This window comes from Oryzias latipes, chromosome 4 (assembly GCF_002234675.1).
Source record: "Oryzias latipes chromosome 4, ASM223467v1".
NCBI classification, from domain to species: domain Eukaryota; kingdom Metazoa; phylum Chordata; class Actinopteri; order Beloniformes; family Adrianichthyidae; genus Oryzias; species Oryzias latipes.
Window position 1 is genome coordinate 32,499,905 of NC_019862.2, and position 26,541 is coordinate 32,526,445.

The 26,541-nt window shown below is 43.9% G+C and overlaps 2 protein-coding genes across 3 annotated transcripts in view; both read left to right on the plus strand.

The window, feature by feature from the left end:
* The first annotated feature begins 1,489 nt into the window (after positions 1 to 1,489).
* On the plus strand, positions 1,490 to 14,609 carry cope (coatomer protein complex subunit epsilon). 2 transcript variants are annotated; one of them, XM_023954625.1, is made up of 10 exons: positions 1,490 to 1,631; positions 1,819 to 1,881; positions 2,005 to 2,105; positions 7,581 to 7,733; positions 7,950 to 8,003; positions 8,110 to 8,191; positions 9,477 to 9,632; positions 10,742 to 10,810; positions 11,667 to 11,741; positions 14,344 to 14,609. In XM_023954625.1, exons 1-10 carry the CDS (start codon positions 1,530 to 1,532, stop codon positions 14,395 to 14,397), a joined length of 909 nt encoding a protein of 302 aa, XP_023810393.1. In that variant the 5' UTR covers positions 1,490 to 1,529; the 3' UTR covers positions 14,398 to 14,609. The 2 variants fall into 2 exon arrangements, with proteins under 2 accessions (XP_023810393.1, XP_023810394.1); XM_023954626.1 differs by having other exon boundaries at positions 1,530 to 1,738.
* Positions 14,610 to 14,773: 164 nt separating this feature from the next.
* Positions 14,774 to 26,541, plus strand: part of cers1 (ceramide synthase 1) — a 30,531-nt gene continuing 18,763 nt past the window's right edge. The window contains exon 1 of the mRNA XM_004068382.3: positions 14,774 to 15,748. Within this exon, the coding sequence (XP_004068430.2) occupies positions 15,506 to 15,748 (243 nt within the window). The 5' untranslated portion in view covers positions 14,774 to 15,505. The remainder of the gene's footprint in view (positions 15,749 to 26,541) is intronic.

The following is a 26,541-nucleotide window of genomic DNA, read 5'->3' on the forward strand; positions in this document are numbered from 1 at the left end:
GACATGTATGAGAGAAGTATGACGGTGGTGAGATGTGCTGTAGGTCAGACAGAGGAGTTCAAGGTGGAGGTGGGACTACACCAAGGATCAGCTTTGAGTCCTTTTTTGTTTGCTATGCTGATGGACAGGCTGACAGACGAGGTAAGACAGGAATCTCCCTGGACAATGATGTTTGCGGATGACATTGTAATTTGCAGTGAGAGTAGAGAGCAGGTGGAGGAACAGCTAGAGAGGTGGAGGTTTGCTCTGGAAAGAAGAGGCATGAAAGTCAGTCGTAGTAAGACAGAATACATGTGTCTGAACGAGAGGGATCAAGGTAGAAGCATTAGGTTACAGGGGGCTGAGGTGAAGAAGGTGCAGGAGTTTAAGTACTTGGGGTCAACAGTTCAGTGTGATGGGGAGTGTGGAAAAGAGGTGAAGAGGCGAGTGCAGGCAGGTTGGAGCGGTTGGAGGAAAGTGTCAGGAGTGTTGTGTGACAGAAGAGTGTCAGCAAGACTCAAAGGAAAGGTGTACAAGACAGTGGTGAGACCAGCTCTGCTCTATGGGCTAGAGACGGTAGCAGTGAGACAGAGACAAGAGGCTGAGATGGAGGTAGCGGAGATGAAGATGTTGAGGTTCTCCTTAGGAGTGACCAGGTTAGACAGGATAAGTAACGAGTACATCAGAGGGACGGTTCATGTTGCCTGTGTTAGCGACAAAGTCAGAGAAGCCAGACTGAGATGGTTTGGACATGTTCAGAGGAGGGATAGTGGATATATTGGTAGAAGGATGTTGGAGATGGAGCTGCCTGGCCGGAGGGCAAGAGGACGGCCAAAGAGGAGATATATGGATGTCTTAACAGAGGACATGAAGTTGGCTAACGTTAGGGTAGAAGATGTTCATGATAGAGTGAGGTGGAAAACGATGATTCGCTGTGGCGACCCCTGATGGGAAAAGCCGAAAGAGAAAGAAGATTTATTAGCAATAGTAATGACAGGAAAATTATTGCTAATAAATATTTAATGATTTATTCACTTTTCATGACACTTATGGTAATCTAACAATCTGTATTTGAAAGAAAGACAAAATGAGTTACTATGTCAATACAAGATGCTAAGATTGATTTTCATGTAAAGTGTTTAAGGTCAAACATTAGTTTTAAGTCTGGTTTGAGACCATTTTATAATTTTATTTATTACAAATTGGACATTTATATCATTCTTTGAGTCTGGATACAGTTTAATAAGGTTTAGACTAATAGTTTTAGTCCAGATTAAACTTTAATCTGGACTCTTAGCCATATTTGCAAACCCTTTACTGATTACCATGAATGACTAATATTTCCCCAAATTAATAAATAAAAACATAACAGAAAAAAACTAAACTTTTCCTAAATGTTGACGTGTTAAACTTCACTTTTTACGTTTTTCCCACCCATAATACTGCCATTTTAATCACGCTGCTGGCTAAACTACGTTTCCCACAATGCCCCACGCAATGTACTGGAGTGACGTATATTCTCCTACGTGTCCGGAAGTCAGCGGAGAATCATGGCGTCTCAACAGAGCGATGTTGATGAACTGTTTGACGTGAAAAATGCTTATTATATCGGCAGTTTTCAGCAATGTATCAACGAGGCTCAAAAAGTGAAGGTATGACGCATATTCTAATGATTTAAACGTGTTTAATTCTAATTTATTTTCCCATAATTTGGCTTTATCCGGTACCCAATTGCTAACATTTGTTAGCGGCCATGCTAGTAAGTGTCAAAAGGACTTTATTTGTTAAACTTGCTGAACCGAATCTCACTTAGTCTGTTTATTATTTATTTGTTCGTAGCCTTCATCCCCCGAGAAGGAAGTTGAAAGAGACACATTTTTGTATAGGGCTTACATCGCTCAGGTAAGTCCTGAAGTTATAATGGAGAAGCCTACTACTGTGTCAGTGTATTTTCTATATTGCTCACTGTCACTAATATTTTCACAAAGTCTCCAATAAAGATCGTAATGTTGTTCTGCGTTGCAGAGGAAGTATGCTGTTGTCCTGGATGACATCAGAGCCAATTCCCCAGCAGAGCTTCAGGCCGTGAAGATGTTTGCAGAGTATTTATCCAGTGAAAACAAAAGGTAAAAACTCAGTATTTCACGTTTCCCTTTACATCCAAATACAGCTGGGGGGTATTCCAGAAAGCAGGTTCTGCTAGCTCCCACGGTAAGTTTGAGGCTAAGGAAGTGGATAACCTCAGCTTTTGGTTCCAGAAATGGAGGTATGTTTCAGGGTAGGTCAAGTTGCCATAGCAACTCATGCTCTGAACATAACCTGGTCTGGAGTAGGTTTAGTTGAAGGTTAGTTTGTTTTCAGAGAGGTGAAGCAGCATGGCGTGTCCATTTGAAGATGATTTAGTGGATGAAGAAGCTCAGATAATACTTTTTCCACCGTGAGAGGGTGATAAGACCACATATGGATGTTGGAAAGAGAAACTTTTTACTTTGATCTAACTTATTTGCTTCAGTTAAGATGAATCTTTTTTATTTTTTGTCAAGTCGGTTTAAAAATAACACGTAGTTTTCAGACATTTATTTTTACTTTCATTCAAATTAATTCAATTAAGTAGGTGTAACTTTGGTGCTGCTGTTAGATCGGCACTGCAAGGAATTGTGGGATACCATTCCCTTTGCCTGTCTGGATTTGGGCTTAAATGTGGGTTTTTGACCAAATGTGTTCAGTTGTTTAGCTGTTTTACTGTGTTTTGCCGAGTTATTTTGTCCTACTATGCTAAAGCCTCTGCACCATGAGTGAGAGGGAGGGAGAGGATGATGAGTGTATATAGCACCTTTACTGACAATTGATGTAATAACAATTTTGGAAAATTCCTAGATCAATTTATGTACTCTGTACTTATAGTTTCATTCATTTTATTGTTATACAAATGCTTATATCTGCCAGCGCAAACTTAAACATATGAGAGTTCAAGAATTATAATTAATTAAGATGGAAAAAATATTAATCTAATTGGAGTAATATGAGATTTAGTTAGATACATATGTAGATTTTAGTTGTATAAGCAATTATTGAGTCTTATAGACGTCGAAAATTTGGTTAAATAAATTTAATTTGATTACTTGTTACCAACAGAAGTAATTAATTGAAGTTGGCAATATTGGATAAGTTATATATATAAACTTGCCCCTATCACCCTTTCGTGGGTGGTTTCTCACTCAAGCTCGGGTCCTCTACCAGAGGCCTGGGAGCTTGAGGGTTCTGCGCAGTATCTTAGCTGTTCCTAGCACTGCGCTTTTCTGGATTGAGATGTCTGAGATCTTTCCAGGTATCTGTTGTAGCCACTCCTCCAGCTTGGGGGTTACTGCCCCGAGTGCTCCAATTACCACAGGCACCACTGTCACCTTCACTTTCCAGGCTTTCTCCAGTTCTTCTCTGAGTCCCTGGTATTTCTCCAGTTTCTCATGTTCCTTCTTCCTGATGTTCCCATCGCTTGGCACTGCCACATCCACCACAACGGCTTTCCTCTGTTCTTTATCCACCACTACAATGTCTGGTTGGTTCGCCATTACCATCCTATCAGTCTGAATCTGGAAGTCCCACAGGATTTTGGCCCTTTCATTCTCTACCACCTTCGGGGGTGTTTCCCATTTTGACCTTGGGGTTTCCAGTCCATACTTTGCACACACATTCCTGTATATTATTCCAGCCACTTGATTGTGGCGCTCCATGTATGCTTTACCTGCCAGCATCTTACACCCTGCAGTTATGTGCTGGATTGTTTCAGGCGCCTCTTTGCACAGCCTACACCTTGGGTCTTGTCTGGTGTGGTAGATCTGAGCCTCTATTGCTCTGGTGCTCAGGGCTTGTTCCTGAGCTGCAAGGATGAGTGCCTCAGTGCTGTCCTGTAGGCCAGCCCTTTCTAGCCATTGGTAGGATTTCTTGATATCAGCCACTTCCGTTATGGTCCGGTGGTACATCCCATGCAGGGGTTTGTCCTCCCATGAGGATCTGTCCTCCAGCACTGTATCCTCTGCTCTCCATTGCCTGAGACATTCACTGAGCACACTGTCATTTGGGGCCTTGAGCTTGATGTACTTATGCATCTTGGATGTTTCATCCTGGATAGTGGCTTCTACGCTCACTAGTCCTCGGCCTCCTTCCTTGCGGCTAGCATACAGTCTCAGGGTGCTGGATTTGGGATGGAACCCTCCATGCATGGTGAGGAGCTTTCGTGTCTTAACATCCGTGGTCTGTACCTCTTCCTTTGGCCATCTTATTATTCCTGCAGGGTATCTGATAACTGGCAGTGCGTAGCTGTTTATTGCCCGGGTCTTATTTTTGCCATTGAGCTGGCTTCTCAGGACTTGCCTTACCCGTTGGAGGTATTTAGCTGTTGCAGCTTTCCTTGTTGCCTGCTCCAGGTTGCCATTTGCTTGTGGAATTCCGAGGTACTTGTAACTGTCCTCAATGTCTGCTATTGTTCCTTCTGGGAGTGAGACCCCTTCTGTGTGGACTACCTTGCCTCTCTTTGTCACCATCCGACTGCATTTCTCGAGCCCGAATGACATCCCAATGTCAGTACTGTAGATCCTGGTGGTGTGGATCAGGGAGTCAATGTCACGCTCGCTCTTAGCATATAGCTTGATGTCATCCATGTAGAGGAGGTGACTGATGTTTGCCCCATTTCTGAGTCGGTATCCATAGCCAGTCTTGTTGATTATTTGGCTGAGGGGGTTCAGACCTATGCAGAACAGCAGTGGGGACAGAGCATCACCTTGGTATATCCCACATTTGATGGACACTTGTGCAAGTGGCTTATATATATATATATATATATATATATATATGCGCGTCACAAGGAAAATGGAGATAAGATCAGAAACTCGTGCGTTTACTTTGTCTGTTCTTTTTCTCCAAGCAGAAACTCTTTCTTTTGCCGATGATGCAGCCGTGTTACTTTTTTGATGGACGTATAATCTTCATACGCCGTCATTAAAATCTCAGACTCCGTCTCACTGAAGTATAGCGCTCTCTTTTTTTTCACCACGCGTTTCCATGGTGACTCTGGAAATCGGTGATCCATTGAGAATGTCTTTATGTACCTGCTGTGCACGTGCATTAACCCAGGGTTACCAAGTCGACCGTAATTACGCTAACTCATATCCGGTCTTTTGGAACCGACATACCCAGAGTAAGCAAGTTCAGGCGGATTTCAGCCAGAGTTCAGGATTAAAGTCAGGGGAGTTTAAACATGACTTCTGGAATACCCCCCCCCCCCCCCCCCCCCCTTGTTAGGTACATAACCATTCGGCCAACAACAACTTTTTTTTTCTTTTTTTTAAACTTTATTGTACAAAACGGGAGTACAGTACAAAACACAATTTTACAAAATAAACTTCAAATATGCCCGGGGAGCATACATATGATATGCATTTTACATAAAAAACATTCAAGTTTTTACAACTTTCTTACAAACATACAGCTTTCTGGTTAAGACTTTTAGAGATAGTACTGAGACACATTTCAAGTTGTTTGATTTAATCTGTGGGAAAAAAAATAGAAGTTGAAAAAAATGGAATTTATGAATATAAAATTTGCCAAATATAATAATAAGATTAATTATGAGGTTTTTTTTTACATGAGTTCAAGTTTTTACTATGAAAGCCAAAAATTATACATTTAAATTTCAGAGTGAGGTTGGGGTGAATCTGTTTTTTTGAGAAATTGTAAACACTTTTTCCAAGAAATTCCAATTTCAGTACAGTTCCAGAAAAGTACTTGTTCTTTGCAAAAAGTACAGTTAGGATCAATTGTTTTGATGTGTCTTAGCATGAATTGATCGGTGGGTAAATTTTGTTCATTATTTTAAAATAAACTTCTTTATTTATTATTTATCATAAATGTTTGGGTCCCACTTCAGCCTTTTCTCCAACTACTGTTGGGAACAAACCGTCTCCAGTAGTTTTTGGTACAGAAATGACCTCGCTTTGAGACAGGCTTTCAACAACCGTTTGGGGTCCTTCAGGTCCCGGGACTAGTGCTGACGTCACATGATGTGATTGGCTGTCCGTTTGTCCGATGACGTGTCAGATAGTGATTGATCTGGACAAATTACTATACTCCATAGAAGACGATATAATGAAGTCAGTTGTAAACAAACAGAGCTCCGACATGGAGGGAGATTATCTTCTAAACGTGCTTTTATTACTGTTATGGTTATTAATAAGTGCATTGCAGACTAATGGACTGTGGTCTGAACCCTCCTCCGGACCGAACACTATAACAAAGCACCTTCCCTGGCTGCAAACACGAGACTCCAGCGCTCAGAGTCACGGTTCTCTGGAGCAGCAGCTTCATTCTAACAGCCACAGATCTTTTCACAAAGTGGGTTGTGGCAAAATCTCTCCATAAACACTATAAAGAATAATGTCAGACATAACCTATGATGGAAAATAACTTTGGGTTACAAAAGGAAACGTGACATGAAAATATGTAGAGCCTGAGCAGATCTCCACGCTACGTAGTTTGTCCAAGTTGGCCCACCGTAGTGTGACGTCATCCTCAGTGGAAAGGACCACGAATGGTTTTTGCAGGCTGTATGGTTATGGTACCTACACCGTCATGGTTTTACAAAATTTTGTAAAAGCGTTGGAAATGTTGCCTTTTGTTGACCCCCATGTTTGGTTTTATAATCACACCATCATAATAAGCCATTGTCCTTCTTTAAAGCAATTATTAAAATCAAGGACACTGATAGAAATTGAGTTTTTGGTGTTTTAAACATGTTCTTGTAGTATTTTTCTCATGATGAAGGATGTATATAAAGGTATTAAAGAGTATAACAGCGTTTCTGAGTATTTCTTTATTGACATCATGACGGATCAGGAGCTGATGCTCCATCCTGATGCATCAGCTGGCAGATCTGAGTTCGTCTTTGTTTTCCTCGTCTGAGCCGTCGTCTGACTGTACGGCTGCATGGCGCCAATATTGCTCGCTGTTTTGGTTGCACTGCTAATGTTAGCTAGGGGCTGTAAGCCAGTGGGAGAGCGTATAGAGAAAGGGATTAGGGGATATCGGTGGAGGGTTACTTCCACGTCAACAGTCCCATCGACAACTCACTCAGAGAGGAATTTCTGACTATCACTGTGTAGAAAATGTCTTTTGGCTAAAAACTGTATAATCATATTTAAAGACCACTTGGATCAATTTTTCAATGGATACGAATATAGTTGGAGAGGGACTTAAATGGTTTAACAGCTTGTAGAGCAGTCAGCTAAAACTCTTAGTAAAGGTTTAGTGTTATTGCCTGATGTGAGTCATTTTAGACGTAGTCTCTTTTTTTGAATGGATGTTCTCAATGTCACGTCTTTGTATGCATAGAAAAAGCCCAAATAAACTGCAAGTTACTCTGAATAAACCATGACATCAATACTTTTGTTTGCTGTGCTTTTTATTAGTAGTGTTTTCTCACTCATCAGGACAATGTTTGAACAGAATGCGGTTTATGACCTTTTGGCATATTTTCGGTCTACGTTGATGCTTCTCAGCTTCAGTCATTACAGATTTTATTTGGAGTTTCTTCCTCTTTTCTTTGTTAGGGATGCTATTGTTGTGGATTTGGACAAGCAGATGGCAAAGAGTGTGGATGCTGCTAACACCACCTTCCTTCTGATGGCTGCTTCCATCTATTACCACGAGCAGAACACTGATGCTGCTCTCAGAACTCTGCACCAAGGAGAAAGTCTGGAGTGGTAACCATCCATGTTTGATGTGACACTTCACCAGTCCTGGTGACCTTACAGTTATAGTACTGACCTTATAGTTTCATTTCCCTGTATTTTATCCTGACGACTGCTAAATCAATAATTATGTATTTATGTACAACAACCTAAACCCCTCTTCCTTCTTCATTTATTTGAAATGCATTGTCATCATTGAAACCAATGTAAACCTTGTTTTTCCTGCAGCATGGCGATGAGCATTCAGGTGCTCCTGGGTCTGGATCGAGTAGACTTGGCGAGGTCTGGAGTTCTTTTCTGTTCGTAAACAGATGTAGTCCTGCTGTATAGCTCTGCTTTTAACATTGCAGATGATTGTGGCTCTGATATCTGTGACATTATTTGACAGGAAAGAGCTGAAGAAGATGCAGGAACAGGACGAGGATGCTACTTTAACCCAGCTAGCCACAGCCTGGGTCAACATTGCTGTGGTGAGGATAATGCCTGTTTAAAGGCTTTTCTCTGGGAATACCACTAAAATACAGCAGTGTTTCTGTGTAGCATTTTTGGACTTGTGTGGGCAGACATGCTTGTTTAACGTGTGCGGTTTTCATTTTAGTTCCCTGGAAACGCAAAACCAGGAGGGTAGGAATGAGCTAAAAGTTTGTCTTTTTTTTGACGGTTGTTGAACAGAACAGCCAGGAGTGGGACACAGCAGCAAGACTCACCCTATTAAAAATAGTTCTAAAAAACAATATTCATTATCAGAGGTTTGCTGAAAAACAAATGAACAAATTCACAATGAAAGATTTTTGATTCTATGATCACTGAGTTTGTCTTCAATAAACTGTAATGTGGGAGTTTTTTAATACTCTTTAGCTCAGTCAGATAAATATTTCTGGGTCCATCTCTGCACTTCTTCAAAAAGTTAAAAGTGTTAAAAGACAACTTTGTTAAAGCAAAATGTTAAAGGAATTAAAGAGTAAACTAATATGCTAATAAAACTACAAAGATAAGCAAAGTATTGAATCAGTATAATTGATTTAGGTTCACTTTGTGGAACATCTTATAAAAATAGGCCGTTTATTTCCTTTAAAGAAAAACAAGTTATTTTTCCTGCTTTGTTTACTAAGAAAAAAAGGTTGGAAGAAAGCAAAGCATGCATGGAATTTGTCTGAACCGGACGTTTTTTTGCATGTAACCATGGCGACCAACCTAAACCTGAGCTCGTAGCCGTCATTGCAGGTTTTTGGATGGATTTAGAACAGGCAGGATTTTACAGAGAAATACGCAGAAGTTGCTCCAATTCGATGCAAAAGTTTGGATGTTTGTTTTTGACACGCTGCCAAGGCTGGCTCTAGGATGACATCATGAAAGGGGCGGAGCGAAAGGCGGGGCCTCAGAAATGAGTCGTCTTACTCCGGGTTGGAAAAAAGCTCAGGAAAATAACAAATATTGAAAAAGAAAATGTGTTCTTTAGTGTGTCAAAGGTAATATATTATAGACATGGATATGGGTTACTCTAAAAGGCTTCAGAATAGTAAATGGACCCTTTAAACAAAGACTTGTATTACACGGGATGAAAGATATTTCATCTGTGCAAATTGTGGTTCTTACATTTTTTTAACAATCCTATTTTCCTTTTAGTTTCACTTGTTTTCTGTAGCTACGTGGAAACTTAAAATAGCATAAAGTGCACAAAGTGATGTAGTTTTTTGTCTCAACCCCATTCAGAAACATGCAGAGACGAAGCTGGACTTTTTATGGTTGTTTCAGGGCGGAGAGAAGCTGCAGGACGCCTACTACATTTTCCAGGAGATGTCTGACAAATACTCTGCAACGCTGCTGCTCCTGAATGGACAGGCGGCCTGTTACATGGCTCAGAACAAGTGGGAGGAGGCGGAGGGCGTCCTGCAGGAGGCCCTGGATAAGGTTGGAGGCAACCTTTGAACTGGAAAATTAAGAGTGGGTGGTGTGCAGACATAGTCGGTGCATAAGTGTTTATTTGGTGCCTTTATAGCCAGCAAGTGTTGCCCATTTATGCATTTACATTTTTAATGCCTAATGTCTGCAGTACATAGACATTCTGCAGGACCAAAGATCAATTAGTGTAAAATAAACATTTTTGGGTTTGAATAGAAGAAACACTGTTCATGTTCCTCTGAAAGCACGTTTTTTTGCTAAATATTTCCAACCCTAAATGTGTCATTTTGGTTTGTTTATTTCAGCAGCTAATGTTTTAAATAGTTTTTTGATATACACTTAACTCAAATAGTTAAATCCAACTTAATTATTTCAAGAAGAATCCTTTAGTTGAATAAAACATAAGAATAAACCCTGGTTCAAGTCCCGGCTGGGGGAGAAGGCAGAAGATGAATAATTATCAGAGACTGTGTTTCTGTTTTAGGACCAGCAGGGGGCAGCGCCTGCTGTTCTAAATTTCCTGTTTTGGTTTTTATTGTTAAAAAACATGATTAACCCTTGTGCTATCTTAGATTACCCCCCCCCCTTCCATTGAGGTGTTCTCCCTACCATGACAAAGGTGGATAAAGGTGGAAGGATTTCATGTAATCCATGGACACCAGTAAAGATCACAAATCATTGAAGAAAAAAGGTTCAGAGCACTGTCTAGTGGGTCTAGATGACCCAGCGATAAAGTGCCTAGGATAGAACAAGGGTTAAAGGAGCTTTTGTGGAATAATTTTCCTTATTTTAGTTTGACTTTATATTCATATTAATCTGTCTGTCAAATAACCCGAATTACTTAATTTTCTCACTTTATAGCTTTATTCTAATATGTCCATGAATTTTTATAAGACAACTTAGTTGTCTTATAAACATCAAGTTTTAATATTGATGTACACTTTTCTGGCTAATTAAATCAAAGAGACAGTCTATTTGTTAATTATTTGTTTTCTTTGTAGATTGAAAGAGGATGTGAAATGAGATAAAGAGGTTTAGAATACGTCTTGCTGTTTAAATGCTTTAGGGAAAGGAAACCTCTCACGTTGAGTCTGCGTTGGTTCTGTTTTTCTCCACAGGACAGCAGCCATCCTGAGACGCTGATCAACCTCATTGTGCTGACTCAGCACTTGGGCAAAGCTCCCGAGGTGAGACTTTGAGCCCAGCGTTGTTCAACAGGTCAAACAGTCGTTACTTTACCAGTTTTTCTTAGATCAGCCGAAGAGGCCGTGCAGCCCAGTTCCTGAGCCCTTTAGGTCCTAGAAATGTATATTTAAACTGGGCCAATCCATTCCAGTCCAGACTGTGATCTAAAATGACCACAGAGACACGTCTGCTTGTTTAGTGTTCCACGTTATACAAACTGAGACGCAGAGGACAAGAGATAAAGACGGATTTATCTTAACTTGGGTCCAATGGACTTGATGATTTACTGACAGAATGTTGAACAGTTATCCAAAAACATCATTAAACTCTTGCAAATACTGATAACTGTGGATAATAGCGTCGCACACAAGATCTACTGGGGAAAAAACGTACACACGGTTAAGGGTCTCGTTAAAAAAAACATTAGCTAACTGGTTATTTATTATTTAAATCTGATTATTTCTTGTTTCTATTTTCTCATAAGATCCAAAACTTTTTTTTAACCAACAATACATCCAACAATGAAGCCTATTTGAAGGTTTATGGTTAGTTTGATTTCCAAAGTCTGAAAGGGTTTTTGAACAGATGCTTCTGGTTTACAGTCACTGATATCTTCAAACAAACCTTTGATTTCAGACTAAAACAAATTCTGTCATTTTTCATGTTCATCAACATTTACATTTTTATTCCCAAATCTCTGCAATCAGGTAGAAATGTCTTCTGAAAACCTGGTTTTCATGATATGACGAGCACTTTGTGTTGCATGTTTAGTTGAAAGGGCTTTATAAATAAAGTTTGATTGATTGACAGTTCTTCACTGTGTTCATGACTTTCAAGGATCCTGTTTTTTGTCTCCAGGTTACAAATCGGTATCTGTCGCAGCTGAAAGATGCTCACAAAGCTCATCCCTTCCTGAAAGATTATTTAGCCAAGGTAACTAGTCTGGGGGTAACACGTCTGTGGGTAACTAGTCTGTGTGTAACTAGTCTGTGAGTAACACGTCTGTAACACGTCTGTGGGTAACACGTCTTGTAACAAGTCCGTGGGTAACACGTCTGTAACTAGTCTGTGGGTAACACGTCTGTAACTAGTCTGTGGGTAACTAGTCTGTGGGTAACACATCTGTAACACGTCTGTGGGTAACACGTCTGTAACTAGTCTGTGGGTAACTAGTGTGTGGGTAACTAGTCTGTGGGTAACAAGTCTGTAACAAGTCTGTGGGTAACACGGTTGTAACTAGTCTGTGGGTAACTAGTCTGTGTGTAACTAGTCTGTGGGTAACACGTCTGTAACACGTCTGTAACACGTCTGTAACACGTCTGTGGGTAACACGTCTTGTAACAAGTCCGTGGGTAACACGTCTGTAACTAGTCTGTGGGTAACTAGTCTGTGGGTAACACATCTGTAACACGTCTGTGGGTAACACGTCTGTAACTAGTCTGTGGGTAACTAGTGTGTGGGTAACTAGTCTGTGGGTAACAAGTTTACAGGGCGACAGTGGCTCAGGTGGTTGAGCGGGTCGTCCAATGATCGAAGGGTTGGCGGTTCGATCCCCGCTCCCACCAGCCAAAATGTCGTTGTGTCCTTGGGCAAGACACTTCACCCTCCTTGCCTCCACTGTGGCTCCACTGGTGTGTGGATGTGTATGAATGATCCCGGTGATGGTCAGAGGGGACGTAGGCGCGAAATGGCAGCCACGCCTCTGTCAGTCTGCCCCAGGGCAGCTGTGGCTACAACAGTAGCTACCATCACCAAGAATGAATGAGGAGTGAAGGAATAATGGACACAATGTAAACGCTTTGGGTGTCTTGAAAAGCGCAGATAAATCCAATCCATTATTATTATTAAGTCTGTAACAAGTCTGTGGGTAACACGGCTGTAACTAGTCTGTGGGTAACTAGTCTGTGGGTAACACGCCTACGTGTAACTAGTCTTTGGGTAACTAGTCTGTGGGTAACTAGTGTGTGGGTAACTAGTGTGTGGGTAACTAGTTTGTGGATAACTAGTCTGTGGGTAACACGTCTGTGGGTAACTAAACTGTGTGTAACACGTCCGCATGTAACTAGCCTGTGTGTAACTAGTCTGTGTGTAACTAGTCTGTGGGTAACACGTCTGTGGGTAACACGTCTGTGGGTAACACGTCTGTGGGTAACACGTCTGTGGGTAACACGTCTGTAACTAGTCTGTGGGTAACTAGTCTGTGGGTAACAAGTCTGTAACAAGTCTGTGGGTAACACGCCTGTAACTAGTCTGTGGGTAACTAGTCTGTGGGTAACACGCCTACGTGTAACTAGTCTTTGGGTAACACGTCTGTGGGTAACACGTCTGTGGGTAACTAGTCTGTGGGTAACTAGTTTGTGGGTAACTAGTCTGTGTGTAACACGTCTGTGGGTAACACGTCTGTGGGTAACACGTCTGTAACTAGTCTGTGGGTAACACCTCTGTAACTAGTCTGTGGGTAACACGCATACGTGTAACTAGTCTGTGGGTAACACGTCTGTGGGTAACACGTCTGTGTGTAACTAGTCTGTGGGTAACACGTTTGTGTGTAACAAGTCTGTGGGTAACACGTCTGTGTGTAACCAGTCTGTGGGTAACACGTCTGTAACTAGTCTGTGGGTAACACGTCTGTAACTAGTCTGTGGGTAACACGTCTGTAACTAGTCTGTGGGTAACACGCATACGTGTAACTAGTCTGTGGGTAACACGTCTGTGGGTAACACGTCTGTAACTAGTCTGTGGGTAACACGTCTGTGGGTAACACGTCTGTGTGTAACTAGTCTGTGGGTAACACGCATACGTGTAACTAGTCTGTGGGTAACACGTCTGTGGGTAACACGTCTGTGGGTAACACGTCTGTGTGTAACTAGTCTGTGGGTAACACGCATACGTGTAACTAGTCTGTGGGTAACACGTCTGTGGGTAACACGTCTGTGTGTAACTAGTCTGTGGGTAACACGTTTGTGTGTAACTAGTCTGTGGGTAACTAGTCTGTGGGTAACTATTCTGTGAGTAACACGTCTGTAACTAGTCTGCGGGTAACTAGTCTGCGTGTAACTAGTCTGCGTGTAACACGTCTGCGGGTAACTAGTCTGCGTGTAACTAGTCTGCGTGTAACTAGTCTGTGGGTAACTAGTCTGCGTGTAACTAGTCTGCGTGTAACACGTCTGTGGGTAACTAGTCTGCGTGTAACTAGTTTGCGTGTAACACGTCTGTGGGTAGCTAGTCTGCGTGTAACACGTCTGTGGGTAACTAGTCTGCGTGTAACACGTCTGTGGGTAGCTAGTCTGCGTGTCGTTCAGAATGACTGCTTCATAAAACTCCCCATGAGGCTGTTGTGATGTCTGGCAGCAGGTCCTTGGATGAAAGCCCAGTCAAACTCTGTCCTCGGCTTTCATCACAAACAGCTGTATTTACACTAGAGTGGAGATGTACACAAACATGTAGAAGTGGCTGACCAGACTGTGACGACCTGCACAGCTGCTGCGGCTCTTCCCTGGAGTTGAACCCCTTCCTCTGTTCTGTGTCTCTGCAGGAGAACGAGTTCAGCCGACTGGCCATGCAGTACGCCCCCACCGCCTCAGCCTGAAGCTTCTGCTGAGGCAAACGGCGGTAAAACACCAGAAAAACGTCATTTTATGTCCTCCTGGATGATTTGTCATGGAAATCTGTGCAGTTTTGTTTAAAGCCACACATTATTTGTGAAAACACCTGAAACATGGTCCTTTGTCATACAAATGTCAGCATCTGTGTAATAAAACATTCCTGTAAAATGAGAATAAAGGTCTGTAACAGAAACCCCCCCCGGATTGTGTCCTTTTGTCGCTGGGAATGACTTTCAGGTGTCTAATGTGCGGCTCTGTCTCTTTAAATCATCCTTTTTCACTCCTGGCGCTTCACGCAGCTGATGCTTCCCAAAGACGACAGCGGGACTGAAAACGTCACGTCCCGCTTTTTTATTTTTTTTATGTCTCTTTGCCCCCTCCCTGCTCATAAACCGCAGCTGCCCGCGCTGTTCCTGCCTCGCCGGATCAGTCGATTCCCGCGGGCCCGGAGCGTCAGGACGCACGCGCGTGATGGCCGGAGGTTAATGACACAACGCGCCGTCTTCTGGATTACGAGTTTAAAAAAACGTGCGTGAGGCTGCGGGGACCTACTGTTCATTCACGCGGTGGCACAGAAACGTTATATAAGGCGAATAACGGGCCGGCATGCGGTCGTAGCGGCGCGGTGGTCCACCGGACTGGATGCTGGAGGGCGGACGGACACGCGCGTCACAGCTCACGCCGGAGGCTCCCGTGGAAAGTCTTCATTCAAATACGCGGCCAGCAGGCAGCCGGTCAAGTCACTGCTGCCTGCTGAGGCTAGGCGGCTAACCGGGGCGCGCTGTTGACGCAGAGGAGCGCGCGCACAGCGGGATGATCAGACGGACTCGAACCCAGAAATCCTCTGAAATACTTGGCCTTTGGTGGATATGATTCATGGTCAGACTCGGCCTCACAGCCGCTGCGCTTTAGCTAACCTGCTGGTCTGTTTCTACTGAGACGCACAGGCCCATGTCTTAATTAGGAAACAGAATTAGGCTAAAGAGTCATCTGGTTAAGGAGGCTTCTACGCGCCTACCTACGTTGACCGCGCGCGTTCGCTCGTCAGTCCGTTCCTCTGCCGGAGTGAACGCGCTTCTGGACCGCACTGCGATGGAGGCAGACGCCGGGGGCGCCGCGCCGGTGGAGCCCATGCCGGGATATCTGGAACTCCTCACCAAAGGCTTTGCCGCCATGCTGGGCGCGTGGAGAGACTGTGCCGACTGCGGGCTCCGGTTCTCCAAGCAGACTCTGCTGGATAACGCGCACATCACCTGGACCGAGATCGGCCTCTTTGTCTTTTGCGCCTTTTTGTGGACGATGGTCCGGTGGGGGCTGACTGAATGTCTGTTCAAGGTGGGTGACAGTCTCTGCTAACAGTAAGGCCCTTCAGTGTGGCTCTTCAGTCCTAGGAGGCGCTTCCTCTAATCCAGACGTGCGCAGCAGGACGCGCACGGAGAGGCAGTGCGTCTGTAAAATGAAAGAGATGGGACATCACCGCTAATTCTGTCATCCTGTCGAAATGTACATTTGAGGCATGATGGGAAACAGAGTTCGTGTTGTATGCCAGTTTTGACAGAAAGATGGAGCGCAGCTGCCGCGCGCACACAGGCACGCACGCACGCACTCTACCACAAGTTCTCTTTTAGTGAGTCGCTCAAAATGGAGGCAGGTTTGAAGGAGCGCACGTGCGTTTCCATCATTACTGCTGCTGCTGCTGCTCCGCTGCTGCTGCTGCTGCTGAAAATACAGACATGATTGAAGCAGGAGTCTGACCTCCACATGACCTGAGCTACATTTACACATTTGGGATATTTGGCAGCACACTCTAATGTAAGATTGATAAGAGGCTCATTAAGACGAAAATTAAAGACGTTTTAAGATAGATCAGCAATTGTCTCTAAAATAGGTCAAAGAGACAAAGAAGGAAGTTTAAAATATAATAATTTCATAATAAGAAGAAAAAAGAATAAAACATGCAGAACATTATGGGAAAGACAAAAACACGACAAAAGCCTGATTGCAAAGACATCCAACGACATAAAGAGGTTGAATTGACCTCCTGACCACAGAGAGAAGAGGCTAATAGCTGTTCCCGCCTCTTGATGCTCCACCATGAGTGCAAACATCCGGCAGTAAACTTCAAGTGTTTGATTTAATCTCTTGAACCTGTTTTTATTCCAAAAAGTTTTTTTTAAAATCCTAAATAGATGCTGCTGTGTAGCCTAGGCAACCTTCCTCCACATGAAGGCACAGAGGAGCAGCATGACAGCAGCTTAGATGTGTTTGTGTTCTGGACCATCTCTGCCACATTATTCTTGGAATTTGGGTTTAGATGCAGCGCCAATGCCAGACCGCTCTGGCCGGGTACAGAGGCCACCAAAGACAGATGTGTCCTTGTTGGACTCGTGTTAGCGTGTGTCTCTTTGCTTTTGGGTTCTTTTGCTGGCCTGCACCAGTGTCTCAAGAGTGCAGATGAGCTTTGCAGAGCTAAGTTCACATAAATGTTGCTGTTCTACTTCACAAAAGCTGACGTGGGTTATCCAATAAACTGATTTTAGGGTCATTCTGCAGCTCACATCTCGCTGACTGAATGGAAAGCGGACAGTGCCTTTTCCTTGTAGCAGACCACGGAGAATTGAATGATTTGTTAGAGAGCAGAGTGGTTTCTCAAGTTGGAGAATACATCTGCTGTGGTTTGTGTACTCAGTTACAGTGAGCAAAGCCAACTGCAGCAGAAGCACACGTGCAAACAGGCTTGATGAGGAGGAGAGGTGACGAGGCGACGAATCCTCAGACATCAGCAGACAAAGCATTTGTGGTCTTCCGGTTGTGACCTCTAAAAAAGAAAAATGTTAGCGACTGATGATGTGATGACATGCACATAATGAATATGTATATAGACCACTGACTGTATATGAGATCTGTAACCCCTCCCCCCTGGCGTTCCAATCAGGAAGTACCTGCTGGTTCCAAGGAGCCAAAACCCCACAGACTTCTATAGAGAAACAAACAGCTGTCAGTCATTCTCATGGTCAGAATAACTATTCTTGCTCTGCCCGTTTTTATCATGTTCTTGCTAATGATATTTTTCTGTAGTTCAAGTTATTCCAGTTATAAACTGGCCAATCAGATGCCTAGGTGGTCTCACATCAAACATTCGAAACGCTTGATTGACATATTTTGTATAGTGGTGGGGTGTGGACTTCCAACAAGCTCACTCCTGATTGGTGAGAGTGGTTTCCATAGAAATGTAGACTCAGACCCATTTGGACCAAACACTGTTTACTGAAGTCTGGCTCCAACATGGCGGTTGGTGCGGTTAACCGTGACTCCTGCTGCTTCATCACGCGGTGAACAAAAATCCCACACCGTCCGTAGTTATGCAGTCGCTGTATCGGTCTGTTATGGAGAAGAGAGAGCTGAGCCAGAAAGCAAAGCTCTCAATTTACCGGTTGATTTTCGTTCCAATTCTCACCTGTGGTCATGAGCTCTGGGTGATGACCCAAAGAACCAGGTCCAGAATACAAGCAGCTGAAATGAGCTTCCTCCATGGGGGGGCTGGAAAAAGGGGGAGGAGCCCCGTCACCCCCGCGGAGAGCTCGGAGTAGAACCACTGCTCCTCCACATCCAGAGGAACCTGGACGCCTCCCTAAGGAGGTGTTCGGGGCATGTCCCACTGGGCGGAGTCCCCAGGGAAGACCCAGGACACGCTGGAGAGACTATGTCTCTCAGCTGGCCTGGGAACGCCTCGTGGCCCCCCCAGAGGAGGCAGTGGCCGGGGAGAGGGAAGTCTGGGCATCTCTGCTTAGACTGCTTTGCTAATCCATCTATGGACGGACGGATGGATTCATTTCTTTCCAAACCTTTATAAACTGTCGCAGGAGCCTCTGTGACATTTTCTAGCTAATTTCTGAAACAGGAACTCTAAACAAAATGATTTGATTTTGTTCTAAAACCATATTGTTTTCTGAACAACATAACTGTTTGGGTTATTTTCTTGTTCACATGATTTCCATTTGGACGTTTATAGTCAGCATTTAATTATAAATATAATGCTACATTTCATGTGAACCCAAATTCAATGATGACAACGGTTTTTCTTCCAGACAGACATTTTCTAGATGTTCTGGTCTTCAAATATAAAATTCACAGTAATTTGGGTCAAATTCTGGCCCTCTCTGCAAAGAGTTTGGACACCGCTGGTATGGAGCAAACATGAGTTAAGTGACATTTAAACATCATCGCAGGGCTGGTTGTTACAGAAAAAGTGCACAGATCTGGTCTGCTGCCGTCTGTCTGATGTGTAAAAAATAATTAGTTTCTAGTTTTGTTACTTACAGCACTGACAGACACATTTAAAAATGAAAGACGACCCATTTAAAATGCAGACCACGTGCCCTGGTCTCTTTATTGTATGGAACCCATTCCAGATTTAAAGCAGACCAACAAACAGCTTGATTGTTGTCCTGGGTAGGACAGCCTGCTGCCCTCATTTCAAAGATAGCATCCAAACCTGCTTGAACTCATTCAGAGATAGAAAGATGAGCATTCAAACAGTAATGGACTTCTATGAAGACGTTCTTCATGCTGTCTGCAGGACAACACGGGCAAAAGCTGAAGATAACATGGGGAACATGCTGGTTCCTGAACGCCAGTGTTTTACGGCTCACGTGTTGCCAACATTTTACACGCCACTGAGCATGCTCTGTGATGATCAAAGTGGCGTGCCAGGAGTTGCTCCACTTTACAGCAGTTTGATTTATGAGTTTTTATGCATTTGGTCCTCAGTGACATAGAGAGTCACAGCGGTGCAGTTCTGATCCTGGTACCAAAGTAGATTCTTGGCTGGAGCACGCGGCCTCCATGTAAATGTCACACATGCGGCAGCAGATGTATACCATAAATATATATGTAGTAACTCTTCCTTGAAATCTCACTGCATCGGTGTTTGGCATCCCTGCCCTTAGACCCCCGCGAAGGGGGGTCTAAGGGCAGGGATGCCAGTATAGTTTAGTCAGTTTGTTAGTTCATTTTAGTATTTTTCTATTGAACTCTTTGTATTCGTGATCCTTTTGATTTCATGTTTTACTTCTAAGCCCATCGAGACGACTGTTGTGATTTTGGGCTATACAAATAAAACTGAATTGAATTGAAATTGAATAGAGATGTGTGCACGAGCTGTCTGGAACTTCTCCACAGCGTGTGCTGGGTTAATGATCACGCTCTGACATACGTGTGCACGTGTAGTTAACCAGAAGCCGTTTGTACGGCAGAGAGCTGGAGGATGGCTGTAAATGTGTGTGGAGAGGAGGAATGAATCAGTAGATAAAGGAAGGAAGGAACAGAGAGAGAGTGCCATTCTTGGGGGGGGGTTCCTGAATCAGCCAACCAGTAACTCAGAGTAGAAGGCACATCTACCTGGTGGTCAGGCGGTAAAACTTTTACCTTTATGCACAGCAGAACAGTGTCTATGCACTCAAACTTAATCAGCATTCAAAGCCTTTTTAGGAGAGGTCTACAGCAGCTCACCCCCCCCCCCCCCCCAGCCCCGCACACACTCCCACGGAGGGACTCTGGGCGGGAAGCAGCCGTGGTTCCGCCGGCTGGTTGCAGAGCTTTGACTTCCTGCTCGGGGAGCGCCTCGTCCTCTCGCCGTTTCCAGACATGTGATTTGACAAGCTTCCTAACCGCAGATCCCAGATCAGTTTCCACTAACTCTTCTTCATTGTTGCACATTAGAGCCGCAGAGAGAAACCCGACACAGGATTAGTGGTACAGGAGCAGTAATGTCCATTTAGCCAAAAGTGCCCACTCAGAGGAAGCTCACTTCTGCTTTGACACAGTGATTGGAGGCCATCATTTCTTTCGCTCCATCTTGGGACTCAGCTCCTTCATGTTTTTGCTTTGCCAGCATCCCAGAGGCACTTAGTCCATCTTCTGGCACGCAGAGCTTTTCTCCTGCGGCTTTGGGTTTTTCCAAAGCCATAAATGCATTCAGAATAAACAGTACTTCTGGCTTTTCTAATCTGTTTCCTCTTGTTAGCTGCTCTTAATGCAGTTTGCCATGATAATAAACCCTTCCAAACAATGTTAGACACTGATCTGCAGTAAAAGCTGCTGAGAGGGAAGTGATGATCATTGATTATCTGAAGATATTCTGACTGATGCTAGGAGACCATAGTTCTTTGACTACTGACCTAATAAAGAACACATCCATTCTAACTTTTACTTTTTCTTGACAACAAACTTTATATTATTTTCTGTAAAGAAATAATAGATCCGTAAACGCTGAGATTGACAGGCAGATCATAGCGGCGTCCGTAGTTATGCAGTCGCTGTATCGGTCTGTTATGGAGAAGAGAGAGCTGAGCCAGAAAGCAAAGCTCTCAATTTACCGGTTGATTTTCGTTCCAATTCTCACCTATGGTCATGAGCTCTGGGTCATGACCCAAAGAACCAGGTCCAGAATACATGCGGCTGAAATGAGCTTCCTCCATGGGGGGGCTGGGCGCTCCCTTAGAGATAGGGGGAGGAGCTTGGTAATCCGCAGAGAAGAAACGCTGCTGCAGCCTGTTAAAGTGGCTCAGACATCTGGATCCTCCCTGGGGAGGTGTTCCAGGACCTCGAGGGAGACCCAGGACCCACTGGAGAGACTACGACTCGTGGCTCGCCTGGGAACACCTCGGGGTCCCCCAAAGGAGGAAGTGGCTGGGGAGAGGGAAGTCTGGGCATCTGTTGCCCCGTGACGAAGTCATGGATGGATGGATGGATGAGTGGATGGGTGGATGGGTGGGTGGATGGATGGGTGGGTGGGTGGATCAGAATGGAGCGGAGCAGCCAGGCTTATTGTTCAATCTTTTTTAAACTGTATTTTTTCTGCTCCTGATTCTCCACAATTAAAAAAATCATGGTAAACGATAAAGCAACAACGGAAATGAACCAAAAATTGGGATTTTGGACAGTTGTAGCGTAGATGTTTTTGCTGTAGAGCTGCTTCCTCCCACACACCTCCTACCCAGCAGCCCACTCACTGCATGCCGTGTGAATAAACAGGAGCAGGGCCAACAAATAAACTGCAGCGGTTCTTAGAAGAGTTTCCCCTCTATATTGATCGGGTCGGGACATGACATTTGAAAATGTCGTGTTATGACACCATGACTGCAGTTTTGTCACTTCCTGCCACTACTGCTGACCTTCCAACAGGAAAAGGGTTTCTCTATGTGGCATAAGTAATCCTTTTTTGGTTTCTTACATGTAGACATGAACTTTGTTCAGAACAGCTGGTCATTGGAAAACATTTCAAGTGAAAGAACACAGAAGAAGCTAAGAATAGAAGAGCGAGTGCTTGTGGAGTCTTTCAGTGTGATTCACGGCTGAGCCAGACATTTATTAACACTTCCAGCTACTAAGCGGCTCATGAATCAGCTCTGTTTGCCGAGTGTGGCAGTCAGGCTCTGGTCGTTGCGCTGCAGAGCCTCTTCATCTTCTCCTCTTCCTCTTTTCTTCTGGTGTTTGTCTTCAGCTGCACAGAGGAACAGACGGATGCTGCAGACGCTGCGTTGATAAACGGCTCTTCCTCACCAGCAGCAGTCTTTGGAGTGACACCAGTAAAGTCGACATTCAGAGAAAAGCAGCGTCATGAGCCGCTGTAATTCACATTTCTGTCTGCCGTCTGCTCTGAACGTTGGGGTCTGACAGCATTAGGGTGTCATTGCATCAGTTTCCAGTCTGTTTCACATGGAATCTCTAAACTTTGTGGAAAACAGTTGCCCTCCTCTCTTTCCATAATTAAGCTCTATTACATCTTCAATCTTGCCTCTCTGGATCACTGTGGGATCTGGGGAGGGAAAAGCCCCCAGGCTGCTTCCAAACCCGCTGAAAAAGTTTTCTCTGCGAGGTTTCACTTAGGAACCAGCACTTGTGATAAATGCTGAACACAGACACACAAAAACTAAAGCGGGCAGCTTAAAGTGAACGAACACCAACACAAACCCCTTTTGTTTGAATTGGTCCAGTGATCTGTGATCTGCAGGGTTTGGAAGCAGAACATTGAAGTTTTGCTCTTCTGCTGAGAGGAGAAACAGTTGAAAGGTCACATTTATCTCACTGGGATGCATAAATATTGTTTACTGTATTGTAATAGAGCAGCTGTATGTTTTTAAATAAAGAGGTCAATATAGATTTAGAACTGTAGCAAATGATTGATTGGTTTATTTAAAGTTGTTTTCAGCAATAAAAACAATGTTAAAAAAGGCAAGAAAATAAAAATAACTAAATATATTAAAACTATGTAAGATATTAATTCATAAATGGATTAAAATTTAAAGGAAATGATGCTGTCTACTTGGCATTGTAATGCTTCTAGTCATAAATAGACATATTTGCACTTATACACACACAACACAAGACCCACTCAGAATAAAAATGGGGTTTTTGGTGTTTTTAACGTCTTCTTCTGACATTTTTCTGATGGTATATACAGAAAATTAAGCTTAAAATGCATTCCTGAGTACTTCTTTATTCAAATCTTTGGGAATCATAGGGCTTGTAGAAACTACTACGGCACAGGCCTCTAAGCTCCGCCCCTTTCTGATCATCCACCTGCAGACACACAGATCCATGAACGTCTTTGTTTTCCTGGTCTGAGCTGGAATCTGGATCAGAACTGGACGGACGGATGGATCTGATATTTCTGCCATGATAGTTTGGGGGTGTGAGGGGCTGTAAGCCAGCAGGAGAGAGTGAAAACAAAGGGATGATGGGAAGTGGGGACGGACCTACTCCAACGGTCCCCCCCCACAACTCAGAGGGGAATTTCTAATGAACTCCTTCCGCTCTGCAAAAACTATGTCCTAGAAAACGACATTTTTTTTAATTTAGGTTAAAAACGGCATAACGGGAAAACTTCTACAATAGATCAAAAATGATCAGAGTGGGACTCAAAGCTGAGAGTCACATGAAAACCTGTTATAATCATAATAATTGATCCTTTATTTATCCCACAATGGGGAAATTCTTCTCTGCATTTGACCCATTCCCTGGGGGAGCGGTGAGCTGCAGCTGAACTGGGCTCGGGGGGCAGCAGCGTTAAGGATCTTGCCCAAGGACCCCCCACTGGGTGATGTGATTGATATGGTATGGCACCATCGTTTATTCCCCTCCGGGAATCGAACCCTGGATTCCAACCAAGCTACCCAGCCGCATGGGTTATGTAAACTAACACAATTTCTGGGGGGGATTTTGATTTACAGTTCCTGAAGGCATCATAATGCAGGACTGTTATCACCACATAACTGGAGTTTCTAATGTCAGTCAGAAGAATCCAGTAAAGATCTGACTGTCTATTGCAGTCAAATTGACACCACTCAAACTTTAGCACAGCAAAGTCAATTGTGTTTGGTAGAAAATATGTTTCTAACTCTCATTGCCTTCTAAAACGACCTTTTGTTCCTATTTCTGTTGATTTAAATAGTTTATCCCTTGTGCTATCTTAGATGACCCCCCCCCCCTTCCATTGAGGTGTTCTCCCTACCATGACAAAGGTGGATAACGGTGGAAAGATTTCATGTAATCCATGGACACCAGTGAAGATCACAAATCATTGAAGAAAAAAGGTTCAGAGCACTGTCTAGTGGATCTAGATGACCCCACTGTCTAGTGGGTCTAGATGACCCCACTCCCAACGTTAGAGTGGCTAGGATAGAACAAGGGTCACTACCTAGGATGTCGTACAGCACAGGAGCTCGTCTTTGCAAAAGTCACTTTGAAGACGCAACTGTTCAGATGCTCACGTCTCTGTAAAGACCGACTCTCACGCACGCATGACCGATTTGACCCGACAGGGTGTTTGCTAAAGTATTGAGAGCAGGGGCGTGTGCAGCCGTTGATAAGAAAAAGAGGAAAAGTGTGTTAACTGACACCAGCAGTAGGTGAATGAACAGCAGTTAGTGTTTCAACTGCCTGGAACTTTCCTCATGGTGGAGGTCGGTCGGTCACTGCTCCTAAAATCTACAGTCAACTCTTCTGTCTTCATCTCAGAATCAGACCACAGTCACCGTCTTTTTGGTAAACATGCTGCAAAGAGAAGTTTAAACTTTGCTGCTGAGGTAACGGCCGTTTCCCACAGCCGCTACGTACGTTCTGCCCATGTTGCACGGATGAAAATGGTCGTACGTGAATCCACGTGGAAAAAGGGAGCAAAGTCATGGTCTCTATGTGAAATTTTCACAGACGTATCACGAATAAACTGTGTTAAAACCACGGAAGACGTATAAATAAATTACACAAGGAACACGTAAATCAACGAACATGCTTGAGTATTGCGCAATTTATTAGTGATTTGTGTATCAATGACATCATTTGAACGTGATCTGTGCGCCGTATACATGATATAAAAGTCATACATCGGTGGTCCATGCGTGAGAGGTCCGTCAGAGGAATGTGGAACGGTCACAGAAAGCCACAAATGCGCAAAAATCCTCCACAATTGCGTACGTAAAACATGCGTAATTTTCAACCGGCCAAATATTTTAAGCAGAATTCTCGGCTGAAATCTTTATAGGACGTCTGCGCACATCCACGAACGCACCAAGACTTAAGAACTACGTACATCACGCATGTGTCACGAAAGACCGACATTGTAGTGTGAGGGTTTCTGTGACTCCAGGAGTCACACGACCTCAGGGTTGGTTCTGCCGTGGACTGTCCTGTCAGGATCCGTCTCTTGTGCCGTGTTTAAACCCACATCCAGACATCAGAGTCTCTGCAGGTTTGCTGCAGTCATAAACTCTGATCATCCCAGCTCCTGCAGCCACATGCTGGTTTGCAAAGTATCTCATTGAACATATGTGTTTTTAATCAAATCCAATTCAAATTTTCAGCGTCCTTCTGCTTGACAGCAGCCCTGCAGCTGTGTTGGTGGTTTCTGAGTAATGTGAATTTTCAAATATTACCTAGAAGTTTCCCATCACTGTTAATGAAAAAGGAGGAGGGTTCCTCGTGGTTTCTGCTCTGTTTTTGATGTGCATGGTTCTGGTTCTGGTTCACTTCAGCTCATCCGTGGACATGATGGACCAAAAACTTTGGACTTTATTTAGCTCACCTCCCTCTGCACGCGTCCTGCCCGCAGGCTGTGAGTGCGCCTGAAACCCCGGCGGGGTTGGAACGTGGCGGTGGCGTGCTCAGTGTCTGCATCCCTGTGAGGCTGATGAATGGCTGAGAGAGCTGTTGTTTCTGCACCAAGTCATTCACATTTCTTTGTGCGTCACTGTGAGCCGATTCATCACAGCCCCTCCCCTTCATTTAGTTTGATTTGAATTCAATCAAATGATAGCTCCACACTTCCCAGCATGCCGCTCTCCGTGAGGTTTCCAGTGAACGGGCATCGTGTGGAAGTGTGCAGGTCATAGTTTCCTCTGTTTAGCAGGAGAGCTGCATGTCATGACGGGAAGGGGAAGAGGGGGCGGGCTAAACTCTGCATTACTGCTGCTCTGTCCCACAGTTTCACTCCCATTTCTGAGCAGAACTTTGATAGTTTTTGTCTTTTTGCTGATCAGAAGCATTCCTTTTCCTTCAGAGTCTCATCTCGGCGAGGAGCTGATGACGATGCAGCTGAACGCCAACTGAGGCTTTTAAGTTTCAACAAAGATCGCTGAAAATCCTCTGAATAACGTTTTTCACAGAAACACTTCAGGAACCACAACAGAGATCCAGCACCGTTTCACAAAAACACCACAATGTTTGGTTTCAAAAGTGGAACTGAAAAACATACAGACTGGCGACCTAACCTGTCCAGGAATAGTTTTCTTCGGACTTAATTGAACACATTTAGTTTTTGTTAGTTCATTTTGGGAAGCAGCAGCCAACAAACTAAAAATGAAAACCTAAAAATATAAAACCGAACAGGATCTTGGTTACTGGATTCTTACGTCTATGTGATGAACGGAAATAAAGTCAGGGCTCAGAAATAATCAGGAACTTCTGCATTCCAGCACCAGAAGGTTCCAGAAAACTCTGGGGTTGTTGCAGTGAGCCATATTTACCCCCCATGTATAGAGTCTAAAACTCTGCCATCCGTTGGATTAGCCTTTAAATCCTATTTGCCCTGAGCCTGGAAAAGCCACCAGGGCATCTGTGACAGAATGGGG

Coding starts and splice junctions, on each gene's coding strand:
- cope (XM_023954625.1), top strand. CDS start 1,530: ATGGCGTCTCAACAGAGCGATGTTGATGAACTGTTTGACGTGAAAAAT. Junction 8,192..9,476: donor CCTGGGTCAACATTGCTGTG/GTGAGGATAATG, acceptor TGGTTGTTTCAG/GGCGGAGAGAAGCTGCAGGA. Junction 10,811..11,666: donor ACTTGGGCAAAGCTCCCGAG/GTGAGACTTTGA, acceptor TTTTGTCTCCAG/GTTACAAATCGGTATCTGTC.